The sequence below is a fragment of the Mesoplodon mirus genome (assembly GCF_964341445.2).
Source record: "Mesoplodon mirus genome assembly, chromosome: 14".
NCBI lineage: Eukaryota > Metazoa > Chordata > Mammalia > Artiodactyla > Ziphiidae > Mesoplodon > Mesoplodon mirus.
This window is the reverse complement of record NC_138990.1, coordinates 13,822,387-13,842,223: the sequence shown is the minus strand read 5'-3', so window position 1 is coordinate 13,842,223 and position 19,837 is coordinate 13,822,387. Positions and strand designations below refer to the sequence as shown.

Genomic DNA, 19,837 nt, shown 5'->3' with positions numbered 1-19,837 from the left:
TGTGTGGCTCGATTTCTGGACTCTCTACCTTTTTCCATTCATCTACATTTCATTCTTATCCCAATACCATACTGTTGTGTTTACTGTCACATTATAGTAAGTGTTGAAATCTGTTAGTGAATCGTCCGCCTTTGTTTTGACTATTCTAAGTCCTCTGTATTTCCATATGTTTTACAATCAGCTTCTCAATTTCTACAAAAATATCTGCTGGGATTTTGATTGGCATTTTGTTGAGTCTGTAGATCAAGGTGAAAAGAAATGATGTCCTAGCAATATGGAGTTCTCTGACCCCCAAGCACCATATATCTCTCCCTTTATTTAGGTGCTCCTTTTAAATTTCCTTCTGCAACATTTTTTTCAGTTTTCATGTACAGATATTGCAAGTACTTTGTAAAAGGTGTCTGTAAATATGTCATATGTTTGATGTTACTGCAACAGCATTGAAATTTCAAGTTCCCATTGTTCATTTCTAGAATACAGAAACACAATTGACTTTTGTATATCAGAGTCCTGTATCTCGTGATTTTGCTTAATTGGCTTATTAGTCCTGGTAGCTTTATTATATATTCCTTAGGATTTTCTACATAAAACATCACGTCTTTTTGTATGAAGACTGTCTTACTTACTCATTTCCAAATTCTAGGCCTTTAATTTCTTTTTCTTGCTTTATTGCTGTGGCCAGGGCCCCTAGTACAATGTTGAATAGAAGTGGAGATAACGAACAGCCTCATCTTCTTCCTGATCTTACGGGGAAAGTACTGTCTTTGACTATTAAATATGACGTTAGCCGAGGCTTTTTTTTTTTTTTTTTTTTTTGCGGTACGCGGGCCTCTCACTGCTGCGGCCTCTCCCACTGCGGAGCACAGGCTCCGGACGCGCAGGCTCAGCAGCCATGGCCCACGGGCCCAGCCGCTCCGTGGCATGTGGGATCTTCCCAGACCGGGGCACGAACCCGTGTCCCCTGCATCGGCAGGCAGACTCTCAACCACTGCGCCACCAGGGAAGCCCCAAACCGAGGCTTTTTTGTAGATCCTCTGTAGGGAGTTAAGTGTTTTTAACTGGGTATATTGCTACCCAAAGCTGTTGGGGGTGTTTCTAGGAAAGAAAAAGGGGGAATGGATATGGGCATCCACCAAAGATGAGGCAGCAGGGGTTTCTTTATGAGTTCAGCTCTGTCTTAGCTGTATGATGACTTGTTAGGAAATAAGCATTTATTTCCCTTAGAGGCTTTAAGTGTGGGGTGTGGTTCACACCAAACCTGACCAGGTGTGACAATACATCTTTATAAACTGTGTATTTGGGAAGGACAGGTGTTGGCCAGGGAACTAACTCCCCATGAGTCCATTGGGAGGCAGTGTACCCTGTGATTAGGAACGTGGGCTCAGAAAGCTGGGTACCCAGTCCAAACCCAGCTCTGCAGCCTTGGGCAAGTTCCTCAACCTTTCTGTGTCACAGTTTTCCACCTGCAAAATGCAGATAATAAAAGATATCAATAATGCTTACCTGCAGGGCTTCTGAAAGCTAAATGAGCAAATGCAAATAAGGGGCTTAAAACAGTGTCTGTTACCTGGTGCATTTTAAGAAGGGTTTGTTTTGCATAAGGCTAACTTACACACAAGTTTTCAGGAGCAGCTCTACCACTTGAAGTAAACACAACCATGTCATTTTTAAAATCCTTTCTCCTAAAACCTCTTGTTAAGATTTTGTAACGTTGGAGGGCTAGATATTTGATTTCTGTTGTTTTACAATGTTTTTGTGCAATAAGTAAATTTAAACTTTCTGTGCATTGCAAAGTCAATTGTCAGTGGGGTTACAATTGCGGACAGTGACACTCTGTAGTTAGCACTGAGTCTACACTTGGAGGCTGAACCAGAGTTTGATCTTCTGGTCTGCTCGCTTTGACCAGTTGATCATGGGATGGGGTGTGTCCCACACACCTCTCAAAGGCCACCCTGCCTAGGCATGTGGACCACTGTGCAGCCCTCAGTTGGCTTCAGCCTATTACTTCCTGCCAATCAACTAACTCAAGGGACCAGAGGCTTCTCAGTTGGTTGCTTTCCTGGGCATCTGCCCTCGTAAAGTTGCCTTCCTATCGACACATTCCAAGTCCTGGGTGCTGTCCAGTGGGGGGTGAGTCGTACCAGGCTTTCTATCTGGGAAGTTGCCAGTGCCAGGGGCCACTTGCCAGCAAGGATGAGGTTACAGTGAGCCTTCTCGAGTGGGTCCTGCAGCAGCACAGTGATGTTGACATGTAAGGAAAAGCACCCAGGAGCTGGTTGGCAGGCCTTCAAGGGGCCTCTTTCCCCTTAACTTGAACTTGCTTTTTAGTTCTGCCTCATCCTGTCGGAGGGGTTAAGCCACAGCCAGTTTTGCAAAAGTCCCTCTGTAAGCTTTTCCCACGTGATGTCCCTTCTTCAAGCAGGGTTCCATGTGGTCCGGCCAGTTTTCTGTGCCTGCTTTTCTCTTGATCAGTCCTGCAAAAACTTACTTTACACGTGGACTTAAAAAAATCTCAAAGTGTCCGCAATTTTACCTGGACACATCCACATTATAGTTGATCCTCCCTCTCTCCTTCCCATGCAGCAGTGGAGAGCAGCTGATGCATGTTTAGGAGAGCCTGTCCACTGGGCTTCAGCATGGATTTCCTGGCATTCTCCTCTGCAGTGTGATGGGAGAGTGTCAGGACCGTGAGTGTGTTTGGCCAGCTGTTGTCCTCGCCTCTGCCAGAGATGTTCTGTGGGCTGTTCCTTTGAGAATCGCCTATCTCCACTGTGTCTTTTCAGTTGTAATGGTGACACCAATGCAGGGAGCAAGACAGACATTATCCTCTCCCTCCACTGTCATGAGATGCCCCAGTTTTAGGTGGGGACCCTGAGGCGCACGTGACATGGTCCTCTGAGCTGTGCCTGCCGCCCCAGGTAATCATGCTAAATTATACATGGGTAGAGGCTTTCTGTGCTGCCAGTTTTTCCACTGGAGCACAAAGCTCTCTGTTACAGGAGGATTTTTACAAAGGAGTCCATCCTCCAGGCCCTGGAATAACTGGGGAGCTGGGGAAGGCAGGTGACCTTCCAACCAGAGGACTCGGGGTATGAGTTGGAAGCAAATGGGAAGCAGATACAGAGAGTCTAGCTTTCTACTTGAGTGTTATTTCTTTGAGCAGAGAGAATTGCTGAAAGTTTAAATACCAAGCCGTTCCGTTTGCTTCGAGGGGGAGGGTGCTGTCCCCCACCCTAGGCAGGGAGGCCTTTGAGAGGTGTAGGGGCACATTCCATCCCACGATCAAGTGGTCAAGGGGAGCAGACCAGAAGATCAAACTCTGGTTCAGCCTCCAAGTGTAGACTCAGTGCTAACTGCAGTGTCGTTGCCCTTCTCCATGGGGGAAAACAAAGGCAAGAAGAAACAAAAAAAGGCAGAGTGCCAGATTTCACACTCTGCTCTGGTCAGGTAAGAATCTGCCTTCCCGGAATGACTGTAACTGCCAACTTTGTGATTCGGCACCTTTTTCTCTTTTCTGTGTATTTTCTTTATTCTTATTTTATTCCAGTCATAGTTCTTCACTTCCCTCTGATTAAAAAACAAAATAAAGCAAACAACTTCCTTCATTAGAGTCACTGAAAGACCATCTTACACAGAGTAGAGCTGAAAAATCTACTCATTAGATGAATAAATGACATAAATGTCCTGTGAGTCTAATTTCCATCTTGATGCTCCTTCCCCACACATGTCAAATATGGCCACTACCAAATGCCAATGCTGCAGACGTGACAGGCATTCAAGAAACAATTTGATGAGAATTTGTAAGATCTACTCTCTTAGCAACTTTCAAATATACAAGCAGTTATATTATTTACTATAGTCCCTGTGCTTTCATCAGAAGAAAAAACATTGTTTGTAACTATGGTGAACGGACGTGAACTAGACTTATGGTGGTGATCATTTTGCAATATACACAAATATTGAATCATTATGTTGTACACCTGAAACTAACATATTGCTATTGTCAGTTATATCTAAATTAAAAAAAAACATTTTTAATGGCTCAGCAGTGAAATAATTTGTCCTAACCACAAAGGTGGATAGTAACGGGGCTATAGTTTCAACTTTTATCTCTCACGCCCCAAAGTCCATGGTCTTTCAATTACAAGATTCCTCTAAGAATCTGTACATACATTTCTATAATGAAAATCAAAAGGAATGTTGTTATGGACTGAACGACTCTGCCCCCCCTCCGATTCATGTGTTGAAGCCCTCATTCCCAATGTGATGGCATTTGGAGATGGGGCCTTTGAGAGGCCATTAGGGTTAGATTAGGTCATGAGGGTGGGAACTTCATGATGGGATGAGTTTCCTTATAAAAAGAGAAAGAGACCACTCTCACTCTGCCATGTGAAAATAGAAAATAGGCAGCCTTCTGCAAGCCAGGAAGAGTCTCACCAGAACCTGACTGTGCTGGCACCCTGCTATTGGACTTCCAGCCTCCAGAACTGTCAGGAAATGAATTTCAAGCAAAGGCTTTAAAGCAGAATTTTAAGAAAAAAGAAAAAGAAAATAAGACAAAAGAAGAGAAAAAAGAAAAGAAAGAATTTGAAAACATGTGGTAGTACCTGAGTACAGTGGGGGGAGGGGGAAGGGAAGGTGGGTCGGTTCTGTTGCAGATTAGATTTAAGTAGTTCGTTCTGGTATTTAGAGTTCTCCAGGCATGGAGTGACCTGATTAAAAACCTCTCACGTTCTGTGTCCCTCGCCTTCAAATTGTTTCTCCGATGCCTGTCAGGGCTCAAGAATTGGCAACTGGTGGTGGCCATGCTTGGTATGTGTGAGGAATTAATAGAAACACATAAACTGGACTCACAGTATGTTTATGGCATCTCTCCATCTAACGAATAGCTTTTAGGGGTGACAGAGGCCAGCCTACAGTAGGTCTTACGTGCAACATACCCCCGCTTACTGGTTGTACTGAAATGTGCATTATCTGCCATCTGCCTTGCTAGGAAGTTCGATTCTCTCAGAATATCATCAGCGGTTATTTTTCTTCTGTCAGTTTGGCAGGTGACAACCGAGAAGGAGGACTTTTTCAGTGCCTGGAACTCGTGTCTTCACCACATCCCCTGCCTGTCTCTGGCACACATTCACAGAGGTCAGTGGGCTCTTGTCAAATATTTGGGATTGAGTGACTTCCGGGTTATCTGGGACTCTGACTCTGCAGAGAAAGGACAGTCCCCACTTTGGTCTGAGCCCTTGTGTTGAATTCAGGGTCTCCAAATAATGCCCAACGTGCTAGGAACACTGACCAAATGACACCCACAAAACCTAATGTTAAACTCGCCAGGAGCCAGCCGGCTAAATGTTGGCCCCTCAGCAGTGGCCCTCTGCCCAGTGGTGACTGACTGTCATTCCCAAATAAACAGACGGGATGGGGGTGGGTAAAGTGAGGGTGTTTTAATAGGATCACTGCCTGAAGAAGTTCAAGTACCGAAACTACTCAAACCTAACCCCCAAATTAGCAAGGACTAGTACCACCTTTTAAAGCTATGGGTTCTCAACCAGAGGGGATCGCGCCCTCCAGGGGATGTTTGGTGACAGTTAGAGACATTTTTTTGTTGTTGCATCTGAGCAGGGGTTGCTAGTGGGTAGGGGCCGGGGTCACCACACCAGACAGCACCCTCCCCCTCGAAGCAAAGAGCAATCCAGTCCAAAGCATCAGCGTGCTGAGGGTGAGGAAGTGTGAATGTTCATTTTGGCCTCAGAACACCAAAATCACGTAAAGTAAGATGAAACATTGAAAACAGAGTGACATCCGTGAAGATATGGCAAATTATTCTTGAAATTATTGTTTAACCTCAAGAGTCATTTGTTTATTCATCCCTATGCCCTTCTCCATGGGGGGAAAATGTGATAAGGGGAAGGCGCTCTCTGCGTTTTTGCTGTGTGGAGTTTTCCATCACACCAGGGGCACCGCTGGCTCCCAGAAGACAGGACTAAGTTTTGGTCACCACCTCAGCTCCTGGGCCAGGCTGCTGGTCCTATCGCATCCCTGGGCGCTGTCTCAGGGCTGGAATTCCTTGATGGGCTCTGCTAAGAGTCAAGACATCAATCCAGGACTGCCTGCCTCCTGCCCAGCCCCCGAGCTGGGCACCAGGCAGCTCAGGAGGAGCAAAGTGCCACGTTATTAATGGCTGTGGGGGTGCCCAGGACCCTCGCTCAGAGCTGACAAGAGCTGGATTGGAGTGAGTAGTTTCAGTATAGACGGAGTCAGGCCTCTCCCCTTCCTCTGAGTGCGGTCCAGTGCTTGGGACCCTGGTGAGCCTCATGGCATAGGCCTCAAGAGTAAGGACCGGAATGAGGAGCTCAGGTGAGTGTGCACGTGCTCAGGTGAACTTTCCAAGAGCACAGGCTCTTCACGGGGTCCGGGAGGCTGCCAGGAGCACCACCTCCAGGGCCAGCCTTTAAACACAGTGACCACACCCTGTGATAACGATGGCTTCACTGACACCCCAGACTCTGATTTCTACCTTCTGCTCCCTGGGGCAGAGGAAGGAGGAGGAAGGAGAGGGTCCGAGAAGGTAAAGGAAACGTTCCCTCCCCTGTGGGTCAGTAAGGTACAGGATTGGGTTCCTTGGTTTGCAGATTCAGGAGTTTTAATCTGCCTGTACACCCACCGTATATGAGGCTCCAGGGAATGGACGCTCCTTAATCAAACTCAAGAGGGACAGATACAGAAACCAGAATGCCAGTTCACGCATCACAAACCCAAACCCAACTGCTGAGTCCCCATGCGTGCTCCATCCCCTCTGTGGGGACATCTCCACGTGGGATTCAGTTATCATCAGAAGGTGCCGAGGCTGGACCATCTGGACAGCTCTTTGGGGCGAGGGAGCGGGATTGAGCTCCATGCTGACCTGCCTGCCGCGGATTCCGGAACCCATGGGGGCTTGCTTCCTGGACTGTCTTGGTGCTCTCAGCACCTCCCTCACCCCTAGGAAATTTAGGTAAACCACCCCTCTTCTGTCAGTGGGTTATTTTTCCAGATTTGTTGATCAGGCTGAAACTTAGCCGGGATATGAAGTAATGCTCAAGACACCATTATGGAAGGCGAGTATGTCCCAGGCCTTCTCCTCCACTTTGTGTACCTTTATGGCTCAGTTCTCCAGGGTGCTATGGCCCCAGCACCTGGGCTCCTCCCTCTGGGATCCCGTGTACTCACCAGATCTTGCCCTTCCTGGGACACAAGGATGAACCCTGTGGACTCCAGGTCTCACCTTCATTTACAAAGTGTAGATAATGTGATATTTACCTCGGGGGGGGGGGCATTGAGAAGATACTTGAATGCCCTTACCTTAGCACCTGACCCATGGTTAGTGTTCAATAAAACTTTTTTTCTTACTGTTAATTACTAATCTACAAAAACCTTAGTTCCCATAACCAAAGTGGAACATTTGGATCCTTTTTCTTAAGAGGAAGAAACAGAGAAAGATTAAACGGGTTAGGTTCCAATGTATGAAGTCTTAACACCAGGAAGAAATGTCAAGGATTTGATGTGGCCACAGCACCAAAGAAATCCAGATTGATTCTGAATCTTTTATTGGTTAATAACCATGGTAAGCAAGAGGGATGATTTTTAGGAAATTGGCCTCCAGTTCCATGACAGATGAAGACGATCTGGCTGTAGAAAGTCACAGAAGGAAAATCATAAGAATAACAAGAAAAATAATAGGACTCAATGACAGCATCTAGAAATCCTAGGAATGTTTTGAAAAAAAGAAATCCATCCATAATGAGGAGGTCTGTAAGGATACAGAATGGGTTCTAATGGTAGGAATGCCCTGAACACAGTACCCAGGAAAAATTTAGTCAGCCTGTCATTACGTTCGAATAGAACACACCCCCCCCAACCCCGCCCCTGCCCCGGAAGAGGTCTCCAGGGGCCGGGAGAGGAGATAGAAGGAGCCCATCTGTCTTCTTTGACTGGACCCAGATGTTGCCTTTGGAGACTTCTGAAGGAATCACACAAAGCAGGAAGGGAAGGATCAGGCTGCGAAAGCACAGACCTGAGTGTCACCCCAGATGAAAATGAACTCCACATCTAGCCATTTTTATAAGGAACAAACGGAAAAAAAGCCTTCTGGCATCAGTTTCCATTTGTCACCTGAAGACTCAGGAAAACCATGTTGGAAATAAAAATGTTAAGCAGTCTCTAGTGGTTTCTAAAGTGGGACGTAACCATTACGATGATAAATGATTGCTTTCCTCTGATACACATTTTTATCTTGCCCTAGAAATAGCAGTGCTGAAGCGTGGTACTGTCTGAACCCCTAAGGGTGTACCAATTCCCAAACCAAAAAAGAGACACTAAGCACTTTTATTAAATAAATTACATCCAGCATTCTCCAGCTCTATGCAGAACTATCTCTTCCTTTTCTTTCTCAAAGCTTGTGAGCGGCTCTCATTATGCTTCAAGAAGTCCCTTTTCTGGTTCTTAATAAAGTGACGAAGAGTTTAGAATGTTTGCATTAAGCGCAGGTTGTAACTATAATTAGAATATATAAGTAGTGTGGATTTCTGCCTATCGGAGGATTAATTTCAGACTCGTCTCAAGGATGTATTTGCTTCCAAACAAGACGTCCTTTGTTAATAAAAATGTGATCACATGCATTATTAAAGCATTATTTCTGCATTTTATCCGTGAGTCCTTTTTCCAGTATTCATGGGATCAGCATTTTCTTCCCCATCGTTAATGTGGCTATTCTTTATGCGAATTTCATTCACCTTGATTTAGCTTTAGCTTTGGCGTTCATCTTCCAGGAAATTGCGGGAATACACTTATCACCTCCTTGAATGCACGTTGCTTTATATGCAAGCACAGAAAAATAAAATGCCACAACTTCATCCCAAAGTCCGGTGTGAGTTTAGGAACTTGTCATCCCCTTACACTTAACTACAGAAGTCCCTCCAGACCCTGAGTCTTCCCAGCTTGAAGGGCAAACATGACCTCTGGGGTGGAACTAAGTCAGAAAGAGAAAGAGAAATACCATATGCTAACACATATATATGGAATTTAAGAAAAAAAAATGCCATGAAGAACCTGGGGTAAGACAGGAATAAAGACACAGACCTCCTAGAAAATGGACTTGAGGATATGGGGAGGGGGAAGGGTAAGCTGTGACAAAGCGAGAGAGTGGCATGGACATATATACACTACCAAACGTAAGGTAGATAGATAGTGGGAAGCAGCCGCAGAGCACAGGGAGATCAGCTTGGTGCTTTGTGACCACCTAGAAGGGTGGGATAGGGAGGGTAGGAGGGAGGGAGATGCAAGAGGGAAGAGATATGGGAACATATGTATATGTATAACTGATTCACTTTGTTATAAAGCAGAAACTAACACACCATTGTAAAGCAATTATACTCCAATAAACATTAAAAAAATGTAAAAGTTAAAAAAATAATAATAATAAAGAGAGCAAGAGGAAACTTTTGGAGGTGATGGATATGTCTATGGCATAGATAGTAGAGATGGTTTCATGGGTGTGTACTTATCTCTAAACTTATCAAATATGTACAACTTTCTGTATGTCAATCATACCTCAACAAAGTGGTTTAAAAAAAAAAGTCAGCACATCTCGTTCTTTGGATAACGGTTTCTGCCATATTCTGCTGTGACTGCTGGAGATGGAGGTCTGGCAGGTGGGGGAGCAGGGTGAGTACCACGGGTGCTCCCTTGGCTGCGACAGCCTGTGTGCCTTCCTCTCCCATCAGCATCCTCTGCTGGGCCCAGGAGTTTTAGAGCAGTCCCGGCGAGCCCTGAGGGCTCCCTCCGGAGGGCGGAGCTGGGATACCCCTGCCCTGGTGCTGACCTTCCTCTTTGCCTGGCACTCATTAAACGTGTGGGTGGTGGAAGCAGGCGAGGGGATCTGGAGAGCCGAGGGTGGGCAGGTACGATTTGCTGCTAGATCCCAACAGACCAGCATCTTGGAGGCTCCGACAGTGGAGAAGAGAAGGGCCGTTTCAGGCCTCGTTCTCTCTGTCCTTCTCACGTGGGGGGACACGTCTCAGACCCATTGTTCCTGAGAGCAGAGGGGGCAACTGGGAGTTGATGGGTCCATGTCAGAGGGTGCAGTGGCCGGAAGAGGCCCCCGTGGATGTCCTGCACACTCTCTGGGACTCTCTGGGTCCCTAATGCCAGAGTCTGGGACAATAGAGAGGCTCCCTTTGGGAACCCAGGAGGTGGCAACACGGTGGGGAGAAGAGAACATGAGAACCGGCACATATTAAGAGGGAGAGAGGAAGAGAGTGGAGGCACCTGGGTGGAGACTGTTTGGAGTAGGGGGTGCTCCGCTCACATACGTGACGGCTCTTAAAAAGAAGAATTTGGCTGAACCTGAGCATTGAAGCCCGGAAACCCTGCACAGAGCGCGCAACTTTGCCACATAGGATTTAAATTTTGTGCCTCATCAGCAAATAGACACAGGAAGACAGAAAGTTCTAAAATGCCGACGCCCAACTTTGGACCACATTCCGAGCCTTCCCCATCCTGGGAGAGCAGGCGTGAGGAAGCGTGGCTCCCGGGCTCCAGTGAGTGGAGGAAGATCTCTTCTGCGACATCACGCAGGCTGCTCCCCTCCTCATAATGCGGGGTTTCCTTCCCTGAAGCCCCAGGCCACGTAGGTGCGCTTGAGGTCTGTGTCAGCCGGACCCGAAGACCCCAAGTGCTGCCTTCTCAAGAAGTGCTGTCACATGACCCTCGCCAGAGCCCCCGGGGACCCTGCTCATCCCAGCCCCCGGGAGTGTGTCACCTAGGAGGTCCCGAGAGGGCTCTGATAACTCACTCTTCTTTGCTGGAGGTGACAATTTATGAGATAGTTTTATGACAGATGACCTTGAAGATCCTGTCGCGCTCAGAAGAGGGAGACGAGGAAAAAGCCAGGTCAGACTCTTGGAGGATATTTGTTTTGCGGAGTCCCGTGAGGGGCAGAATTTAGCCGCAGTACTTGGACCCAGACCCTAATAAATGTCACTCACCTTCCGGGCCCCGGGATATTGGCTGACTGGACTGATGGCCTCTGTCTCCGCCTATTCGGTGCTCCCCCTGAGCCTGGGCCGTGCTGAGCGCCTGGACCCTGTCACTTCTTCAGTCTCCACAACAACCTCACACAGCCCTTGAGGAAACTCAGCTCAGGGGTGAACAGTCACCTCGGATCACACAGATCTAAGTTGTGGAGCCGGTACTCCACCCCGGGGCTGGCTGACCCCAAGGCTTTTTATTAGCATCAGATTTTGAGAAAAGTCCTCCCACCCTCAACTCCCCAAGGGCTTTCCTTCTTGCAGGTGAACGCCGAAGAATGGGCATTCTAGTGTTCTTGAACTTTCGGGGTGGCGGGGGGCGGTTTCTTTGTGTTTTATTGAGCACATACTTTCCTGGGTTAAAGTTGGCCTGTGCTGCTTTTCGCTCTTCTCACCGCCTTTGTCTCTGAATCATGCTTCTTATCTTTTCTATCTCACAGGCTTTGTGTGAGATTAATGAGCACTCTTTAATCCCCCACCAGGGCAATGAGGGAGGGACCACCATCTACCCAGTTTCCTTCTGAGGAAACTGAGGCACAAAGAGACTACATAAGTTGCCCAGGGCCACACAGCAGAAGGGGGATTCAGATCCAGCAGACTGCTACCATCTGCCCACTTGGTGGGGCTCATAAGTGCTTGTTGGACCTGAATCTGGTAGCTGAGCATTGCTAAAGAGGCAAGAAAAATAAACTGGCCTCACCTTTAAAAGAAAAAAAAAGGGGGGGGTGTTGTTTTTTTTTTTCTCTTTTGTACACTGTGTGATCGAAAAATGTACCTGATATGATGAATTGCAAAGACCTGAGCTATAGTCCACACTGACTTTCCAGCTCCTGGTACCTAAGTATTTTCAAAATAAGGCTAATCAGTGTTCAAGTTGGCAGGTGAAATTAACCCAAAAGGTGAAAAAGCAAAAATTTGCACTGCATAACTCTATATAGTGTGAGATTTCTGCTAGGAATACGATTAAGAATAAGACCTTCTAGACTGTGAATGAAAAATAGAAGCCTAGGAAATCTTGTTTTATCATAGCAATTCTAGGTATGATTTTCTATATTAAAAAATGATCCCATAGTCTAAAGTTGAACATATTTGCAATAAACATAAACTTACATTTAGGTTTTAAAGGACAACATGTTCTAATCTCACAAAACATTTAGCAAATAACCTTTGAGTTCACATGAACCACCCACACAAAACCCAAAATGAGCTACAGAGAAAACATAGAAAAAGCAACTGTCTGTTGACAACCAGATTTTCTTTCAGTTCTTTGAGTTTTCTGTCTATAAATAATCTGTATGTTTCAAATGTGACCATTTTCTTTCAAGGTGTCTCCTGGCATGTTCTCACTTAAGTGTGCTTGAAAAACAAGAATTCACTGTGTAAATCATGGAAACGATTGAGTTTCTGGAGGGGAGAGCTTCAAAATACATGCTTTTTAGAGACCCAGAGTGTCAAAATGAAGCATTAAGATGATGTGTTCCTTCTTCAGTGCATCTTTATCTTTTATGAAATCTGGAGTTTGATAAATCACCAGAGACAGAAACATCATTTTTAACCTAGATCCAAATGTCACGTGGAAAAATAGTGCTGTGTCTCCTCTTCATGAATTTACCTTTCTCTTTGTTTATGAATTATGGGAATTTGTTTGCAGAGAAAACATAATGCTCTATTAACTTGAACGTGATGGCTTTTACTTAGAAACGTGAGAACTGAAAAGAAAAAAAAGAGCATTCAGTCCTTTGAGATATAATCATTAAACAAGTTTTGATATATGCTCAAAGTGGCATAAAATGCTACTTTACCTGGGGAAAGGATCACCAGATAACTAAAAGTGAGGTTTTCATCAGTATTTCACCTCCCCTAACTGACTCAGGACCCCTGATCTGGTCCATCAAAGTGCATGTTGAATCCTCAGTGGGGAAATTTTATGTAACATCAGTGTAAATAGAGATGGATGAAGCTATCTATTGGGATTTTTTTTCCTAAAAATTACTCAGAAATTCCCTCTTAATTGGCAGCCTAGAAAATAAAATACATTCCTACAGATTTCTGTAATTATAGGTGAAAATGATTCTGTGTCCAAGAGGGCAGCCAAAAGGACTTACAGTCCAGATGGCATCAAACCTATTCTTCCTGAGATCTGGAGGATAAAAGTGCAGAAACCAAAAGACTAAGTTAGCCAAGAAGACATAACATGGCAGAAAAAATGGCTTTTTCAAATGTTCAAAATAGCTGTTTTTAAATATGTAATACAGTTTCTTTTTTTTTTTTTTTTTTCCTTTTTGCGGTATGCGGGCCTCTCACTGTTGTGGCCTCTCCCGTTGCGGAGCACAGGCTCCGGATGCGCAGGCCCAGCGGCCGTGGCTCACGGGCCCAGCCGCTCCGCGGCATATGGGATCCTCCCAGACCGGGGCACGAACCCGTATCCCCTGCATCGGCAGGCGGACTCTCAACCACTGCGCCACCAGGGAGGCCCTGTAATACAGTTTCTTGATGCAATCCCTTGCCTTGTGCCTATGTTATAGTTCTTAATTCCTGAGACGTTTAAGACAGATTAAATTGTATGCAAACCCGTTCCAGGCCATGGACACACGGTTGAGTTTTTCTGATCATTGTTACAAAGGTTTTTGCAACAGACTAAGGAGGCACTCAGATTCCATCCTAAGCACCAGAGTTGTGTCCAGCCGCAGCTGCACGGGACCAGCTGCAGCTGCGAGCCGTTGACCTTGGTTTGCTCAGGGCTTCCCTCTTGCAAGGAACGTGCACACCGTGTTGGTCCTAAGGAATGGGATTAAGGCAGTGCCTTGGACTCTGCGACCAAACTGGCAGGATGTCCTGGGGACGTTGAGACCTTCTCTGTCTCTCAAACTCCGATTCCCCATGAAGAACAAATCCGGCCGCGGCCCCAGCTGGGTCCAGCGTCTACTCAGCTGTCCTTCAGAAACAACACTGATGGAGAACACTGTTTGTTCACGCCTTTATCCACCCATCCTCAGCCAGCAAGTGCTGCTGAAGGCCTGCTGTGTGCCAGGAGGTGTGTTAAGTGCTGGGGATAGAATATCCAGTAAGAAAGGCCCCTGCTCTCAAGCAGCTGGGATGAGAGTTACCCCAGACCTGGTGCACTGGGAGAACATGGGAGAGACGTCGGCCAGTGTGTGGGGTTCATGTGGCTCCCCACAAAGTCCCAGGTGAGGCGATCCGTGTTTGAGACCTTGATATTTTTCGATATACATTTTTTTGTTTGTTTGTTTTGTTTTGTTTTGTTTTTGTGGTACGCGGGCCTCTCACTGTTGTGACCTCTCCCGTTGCGGAGCACAGGCTCCGGACGCGCAGGCTCAACGGCCATGGCTCACGGGCCCAGCTGCTCCACAGCATGTGGGATCCTCCCAGACCGGGGCACGAACCCGCGTCCCCTGCATTGGCAGGCGGACTCTCAACCACTGCGCCACCAGGAAAGCCCTAGATATACTTAAAAAAAAAAATTTACTTTTGGCTGCACTGGGTCTTCGTTGTTGCGTGTGGACTTTCTCTACTTGTGGTGAGCGCGGGCTACTCTTGGTTGCAGTGCGCAGGCTTCTCATTGTGGTGACTTCTGTTGCAAAGCATGGGCTCTAGGTGCACGAGCTTCAGTAGTTGTAGCACTTGGGCTCACTAGTTGTGGCGCACGGGCTTAGTTGCTCCGTGGCATGTGGAATCTTCCCAGACCAGGGCTCGAACCCATGTCCCCTGCATTGGTAGGTGGATTCTTAACCACTGCGCCACCAGGGAAGCCCCGAGACCTTGATTTTTGATGGATGGGCAAGATTTACCTTTAGTATGTAGGTGTCAAGCGCATCACAAGCAGAAGGAAGGGCAAAATGGGAGGCATGAAATGCACGGGTGACTTGGGAAAGCGCCTGTGGTGTGGTGCATCCAGGATTCTGGGCAAACGTAGAGGGTGGGAGTCGGGGTCCCGCAGGGCCCATGTGGGCCACGTGCGGGAGCTTTCACCGTCCACCTCCACAGTCAGTGGGGGTCTGGGAGAGATTCAGAGCAGGGGGAAGCATGGCCTGCTTGGGGTGTTAGGGAGAGGCCTCTATCTGTGGTGTGGAGGGGAATTGTGACCAGGGAGGCTGGGCGAGGCTGTCCAGGAAGAAGCTGGGAGGGAACGAACTCAGAAGCGATGGCGGCAGGACTGGGGCCGAGGGTGGGGTTCCAGAGATGTTACAGGGAAGGGATCTACGGGACCTTGAGAGTGATCAGACGTGAAGGGTGAGGTAGGAGGGAACACGGAGGCTGACGAGGAAGGGGTTAGCTCTGGCACCGGGAGACCGGATGGGATGAGATTGCACTTGGACCTGGGGCACGAGCGGGGCCTGGAGCTTGTAAGTGAGATGCTGAGACAGGGGAAGGGCAGAGAGGCCTGGGAGCCACAGAGACACCCCAGTCCTGAGCAGAAGCATCATGTTAAATTGAGAGGAGAATCCCTCAAAATGGAACATCGGAGTGGATGCCAGACCCTGGGCAATGGCTCATGGCTGTCCTGTCCATGACCCTCCTGGAGTCCACAGCTCTTGGTTTTCCAAACTCTGTCAACTTCTGTTCTCTTGGTGGATCAGTGGCAGGGAGGGGTGTGACCTCCAGCTGAGCGTCACTGTCAGACTTGTCTTTCCCGGCAGTTGTGAGGGATCTGCAGGTGGTTGGGACGCTCCCACGGGGAAGGCTGTCTGCCAGGGAGAAGATCGGGCGATATGGCCACCAGCGATGGCTGCCTATCACTCTGCCTCCTGGTCTGGACCAGACCCCAGGAAGCATTCCTTGGTCAAGGTGAGACAGGGACCACATCGAATAAGTGAGAGGACACCCCATGCATCTGAGGGCGGGCAGCTTCCCACGTGCGGGAAGACTGTGGGTTCCAGAGACAGGAGTCCAGCTGAGCTAGGCCCTCTTGGCTTCCCAAGTGAATGACCACACTTGCTCTGGGCTGAAAGGACTCTTCCCAGAGAATCCGTGATGAGTGAGCTCCCTCTCGTGACTTCAAGCCTGACCCGAGCCAAAGACCACAGATGGATCTCCTTTGCAACCAGCTTCATGGGAAAGAACCCAGGGAAGGAAGATCGAATGGGCCTGTGATGCTGCAGGCATGGGGAGAGGGATAGAGCCTCCCTCCCGAGGCCCAGACACTGCAGGCAGGGCTCGGCCCCTCACACGGCTGCCGCCTCCTCACAGGAACTGCCCACATCTAGAACTTGGCCGCCGTTTATCCGCGTCTCGTTCCCACAGCTCAGACTGGGTCCAGGCTTCCCAGACGTCAGTGAGACCGTTACTGTTCCCATCACAGGGCCTGGCCAAACTGGCCTTTTACCTGCCTCTAGCGGTGCAGGCTCTGCTGGTCCACGCTCTCCCCCTGTGTGGTCAGAGTTCTTACAGATTTCAAAGGAGTGGAGAGAAGTGTAGTTTCTTTGCTTACAAAGTTGGCAGTGCCTCCTACTTGTAGACTTTGGGCTAGGAGTAGGAGAGGGAATAAGATGTGAACACCGTACCCTCATGCGAGTGGATGCTGCCGAGCCTGGGAGGGGTACCAGTAGTTGGCAGATGTCGCAGGACTCCAAGGTGGCTTCACAGAGGGTCCCTTGGTGCTGGGTCTTGAAGTGTGAATAGGATCCCAGAGTTGGAAGTGTGGCAGTGCATTCCAGGAGGAGGCTACGGTGTGGGCAAAGATGAAGGTGATAAAGTGACAGCCTTGTCCAGGGGATGCCAATGCCCCTCTTCCACCAGAAGGGAGGCTTTTGGGGGAGAGGCCAGGAAGAGTATTGAGACGACGAGCCTGGAAGAGTGGGCTGGGGAGGGCTGGGTGCGCTGAGTGCTGCACTGCAGAGCTTGGCCTTTGCCGGGTAGACGGTAGGACGCCAGTGGAGGGGCTGAGCTGGAGAGGGACCCTCTGACCCAGGCTCCCTTGAGGGGAATTTTCCTGGCCCAGGGGCCATGCTGCATTGGAGACAGAGGCTCAGGGTGGGGATGGGTGGGGAGCGGAGCCCAAAACCAGTGAGTGTGGCCAGCAAGTGAGAGGACCGATCTGCAGTGAGACGCTGGCAGTTGGGGTTGAAGGGAGGGTTTGCACTGGAGGAGCAGAGAGCCCCGTCCCCATCCTTTGGAGGTGCTGACGTCCCAGGACTCAGGCAGAAAGTGCACTGAGACTTAGTTACAGGGAACTGGAGCCTGTGTGCCTGGGGAAGAGGCACCTCGGAGCTCCTGTCATGCTCATGGCCACAGAGGAGGGGAGTGTGGTATATGCCCCGCGTGCCCTGCCTGCTCTCTGGAACGGATCCCGTGAGCTGAGGGAGGAACAGGCAAGCGCTGCAGGGCCAGCAACAAGGACAGAGCAGGTTGGGGGGGGGGGAGTCAGTGTGGAGGGAGAGGGGAGCCAGGACCCTTGCCTGGCACAGGGGCTCCCAAGGGTCGGCTCCACGCCCTTTCAGCCCATCTCAATGGGCAGGAGGCCGGAACTGCTACACCTGTTGGCTGCCAAGAAGTTAAAAGCCCCTGTTCCCGCTCTGTGCTGATTCTGAACGCAGAGCTGGAGTTCCTTCTGCAAAGACGCAGCCCTCTCTCTCTCTTTCAACATTTCCCTGTTATGTTGTGAAGAAGAGGTGGGAGGGGGACTTCAGAAGCCTCGAGTGACAGATAGTTCTGCAAAGGGTGTCGCAAGCATGGCTGTCACTCGCAGGTGAGAGGGGACTGCTGAGGGACAGCCACTGCAGTCTTCCACCTTGTGCATGGGCATCAGGGGAGCCTGGCCCTTGGGGCTCCCAGGGAGAGGCAGGCCTAAGCCAGCCAGGTGGGACTCCCGCCTCCGGGGGCAGGGAGGCCTCAGCAAGGGAGGACCCTGCTCCTGGGCACAGCGCCATATTCTGGCGTGCCCAGTGTGCACGTGCTCAGCTCACACTCCTCCAGGTAGAACCTTCTGTTTAGGGGCAGGTGTCAGCCTCCCCATTTCTCCCCAACATGGAGGCTGGCTTCCTCATCTTTACTGTAGGTACGTGAAGTGAAAGCCACATTTTCCTGCCATTCTGGAGACTCAGCTGGGACTGAGTTTCCTCTTTCCAGGGGTGGATGGGGGGCCTGGCTTTGAAGAGGCTTGGGTGAGCCTGTATTTTCTCACCGGGTCCTTATTCTCTAGCCTGAGCCTGCACTGTGTGGGGGACCCACAGTGAGGGTACCAGACAAGATTACAAAGCAGTGAAGAAAATATACTCTGTTCTCCCACCATGGCACGTGTAGCCTTATTCATCCAGAAGGCCAGGTGGGAATCTAGAATCTTCAGACTCCTGGAAGTTTTGTGAACTCTGCAGCCTGGGGAAAAGCACCCCCCTTTCCCCACCTCCCTCTTTCCCACCCACAGCTGCGTTCCACACTGTGTACATCCTCCAGCCTAGACACCCAAGGTCTGTCTACAACCCTCCCAACAGCTTCCCCTTGGCCACCCCAGGGATCCAGGGTGCACAAACCAGGAGGTGAGCATTCCCAGGAGAGAAGCTCAAGCTACTTGGGCTGGAGAAGTGGGATGCGGGCTCCAGGCGGGCGCTGCCCCATTACCCCGTGGGGAAGGCTGTGGACAGAGGAATGCCAGAGCAGGGCTCTCTAAAGCTTGACAACTGGGGCAGGACCCCTGGCTCCCAGAGCCCTGTCATAGGGATTGAGAGAAAAGCTGAAAGAATATTCTGAGACAGGATTCCTGAGAAATACAACCCCTTCTGTAATATGTCCAGGCCAGCTGTGCCTGCGAACGTAACGATGGTGCCCAGTCTCACCAGCCATATTTCAAAAAGGACAATGGTGTTGTGCATTTGGTCCATCTGACTTTCCCCCATTATTTGTATCAACACGTCATCATGAGAGCATCCTAGACACAAGCATTTCTTTGAGTTGTAGGGTGTCCCTAGTGTTGCAAAATCCCGTCTGTCTTTCAGAAATGGCTGCAGGGGTTTGGCTGTTGTACATAATTTATCCACCAGCTCATCGAAGGGGAGACATGTGTATTTCGTGCTGGCCTATAATGTTTTTCTCCCAAGCTACCACTTTTTTTTTGTTTTGTTTTTTACTTCAATCAGGTCATTTTTTCTATGCATCCCTCTCACCCCCCTCCCCGACCTCAAAGGTAACAACCTCAAAGCTAACAAGTGTGTTACCTAAAAATCTATTGTTCTTCCTCTATTGTCAGGCTGATCTTTTTGTCACACAGGGTGGACAGGCTGAACCAAGGAGGGCTTGACTATACTCAGACAGGTGGGAGCCTCTGCAGCCCCTACGGAAATAAATGGCCCTGGGACACTTAAGAGCAGTTACAACAATTGAAACGTGGGATCAAGAAGATGATTCCTGGGCTTCCCTGGTGGCACAGTGGTTGAGAGTCCGCCTGCCGATGCAGGGGACACGGGTTCGTGCCCCAGTCCGGGAGGATCCAACATGCCGCAGAGCGGCTGGGCCCATGAGCCATGGCTGCTGAGCCTGCGCGTCCGGAGCCTGTGCTCTGCAACGGGAGAGGGCACAACGGTGACAGGCCTATGTACCGCAAAAAAAAAAAAAAAGAAGATGATTCCCTCCCGAGTCTCTTAAGGAAGAGCGCACCCCAGTGCAACCCGTGTTCTGTGGGCGCTGGTCTGGCTGCAGCATCCTTTCTTTTCTCATTAGGCAGGCAGCTCCTTGAATCAGCAACAAAGGGAGAGGAAAGTGGATACCACAACTGCTTTCATTTTGAGGGTTATTTTCCTATTTAAAAGTTGAGGCAGGAGGAG

The 19,837-nt window shown here is 49.0% G+C and overlaps 1 protein-coding gene across 1 annotated transcript in view; it reads left to right on the top strand.

Annotated features, from left to right (window-relative positions):
* Window positions 1-19,837, top strand: part of ACOXL (acyl-CoA oxidase like) — a gene marked incomplete at its 3' end in the record, with an annotated part of 356,274 nt that overhangs the window by 279,679 nt on the left and 56,758 nt on the right. The window contains 1 exon segment of the mRNA XM_082643007.1: window positions 5,052-5,139. Coding sequence (XP_082499133.1) covers window positions 5,052-5,139 — 88 coding nt within the window.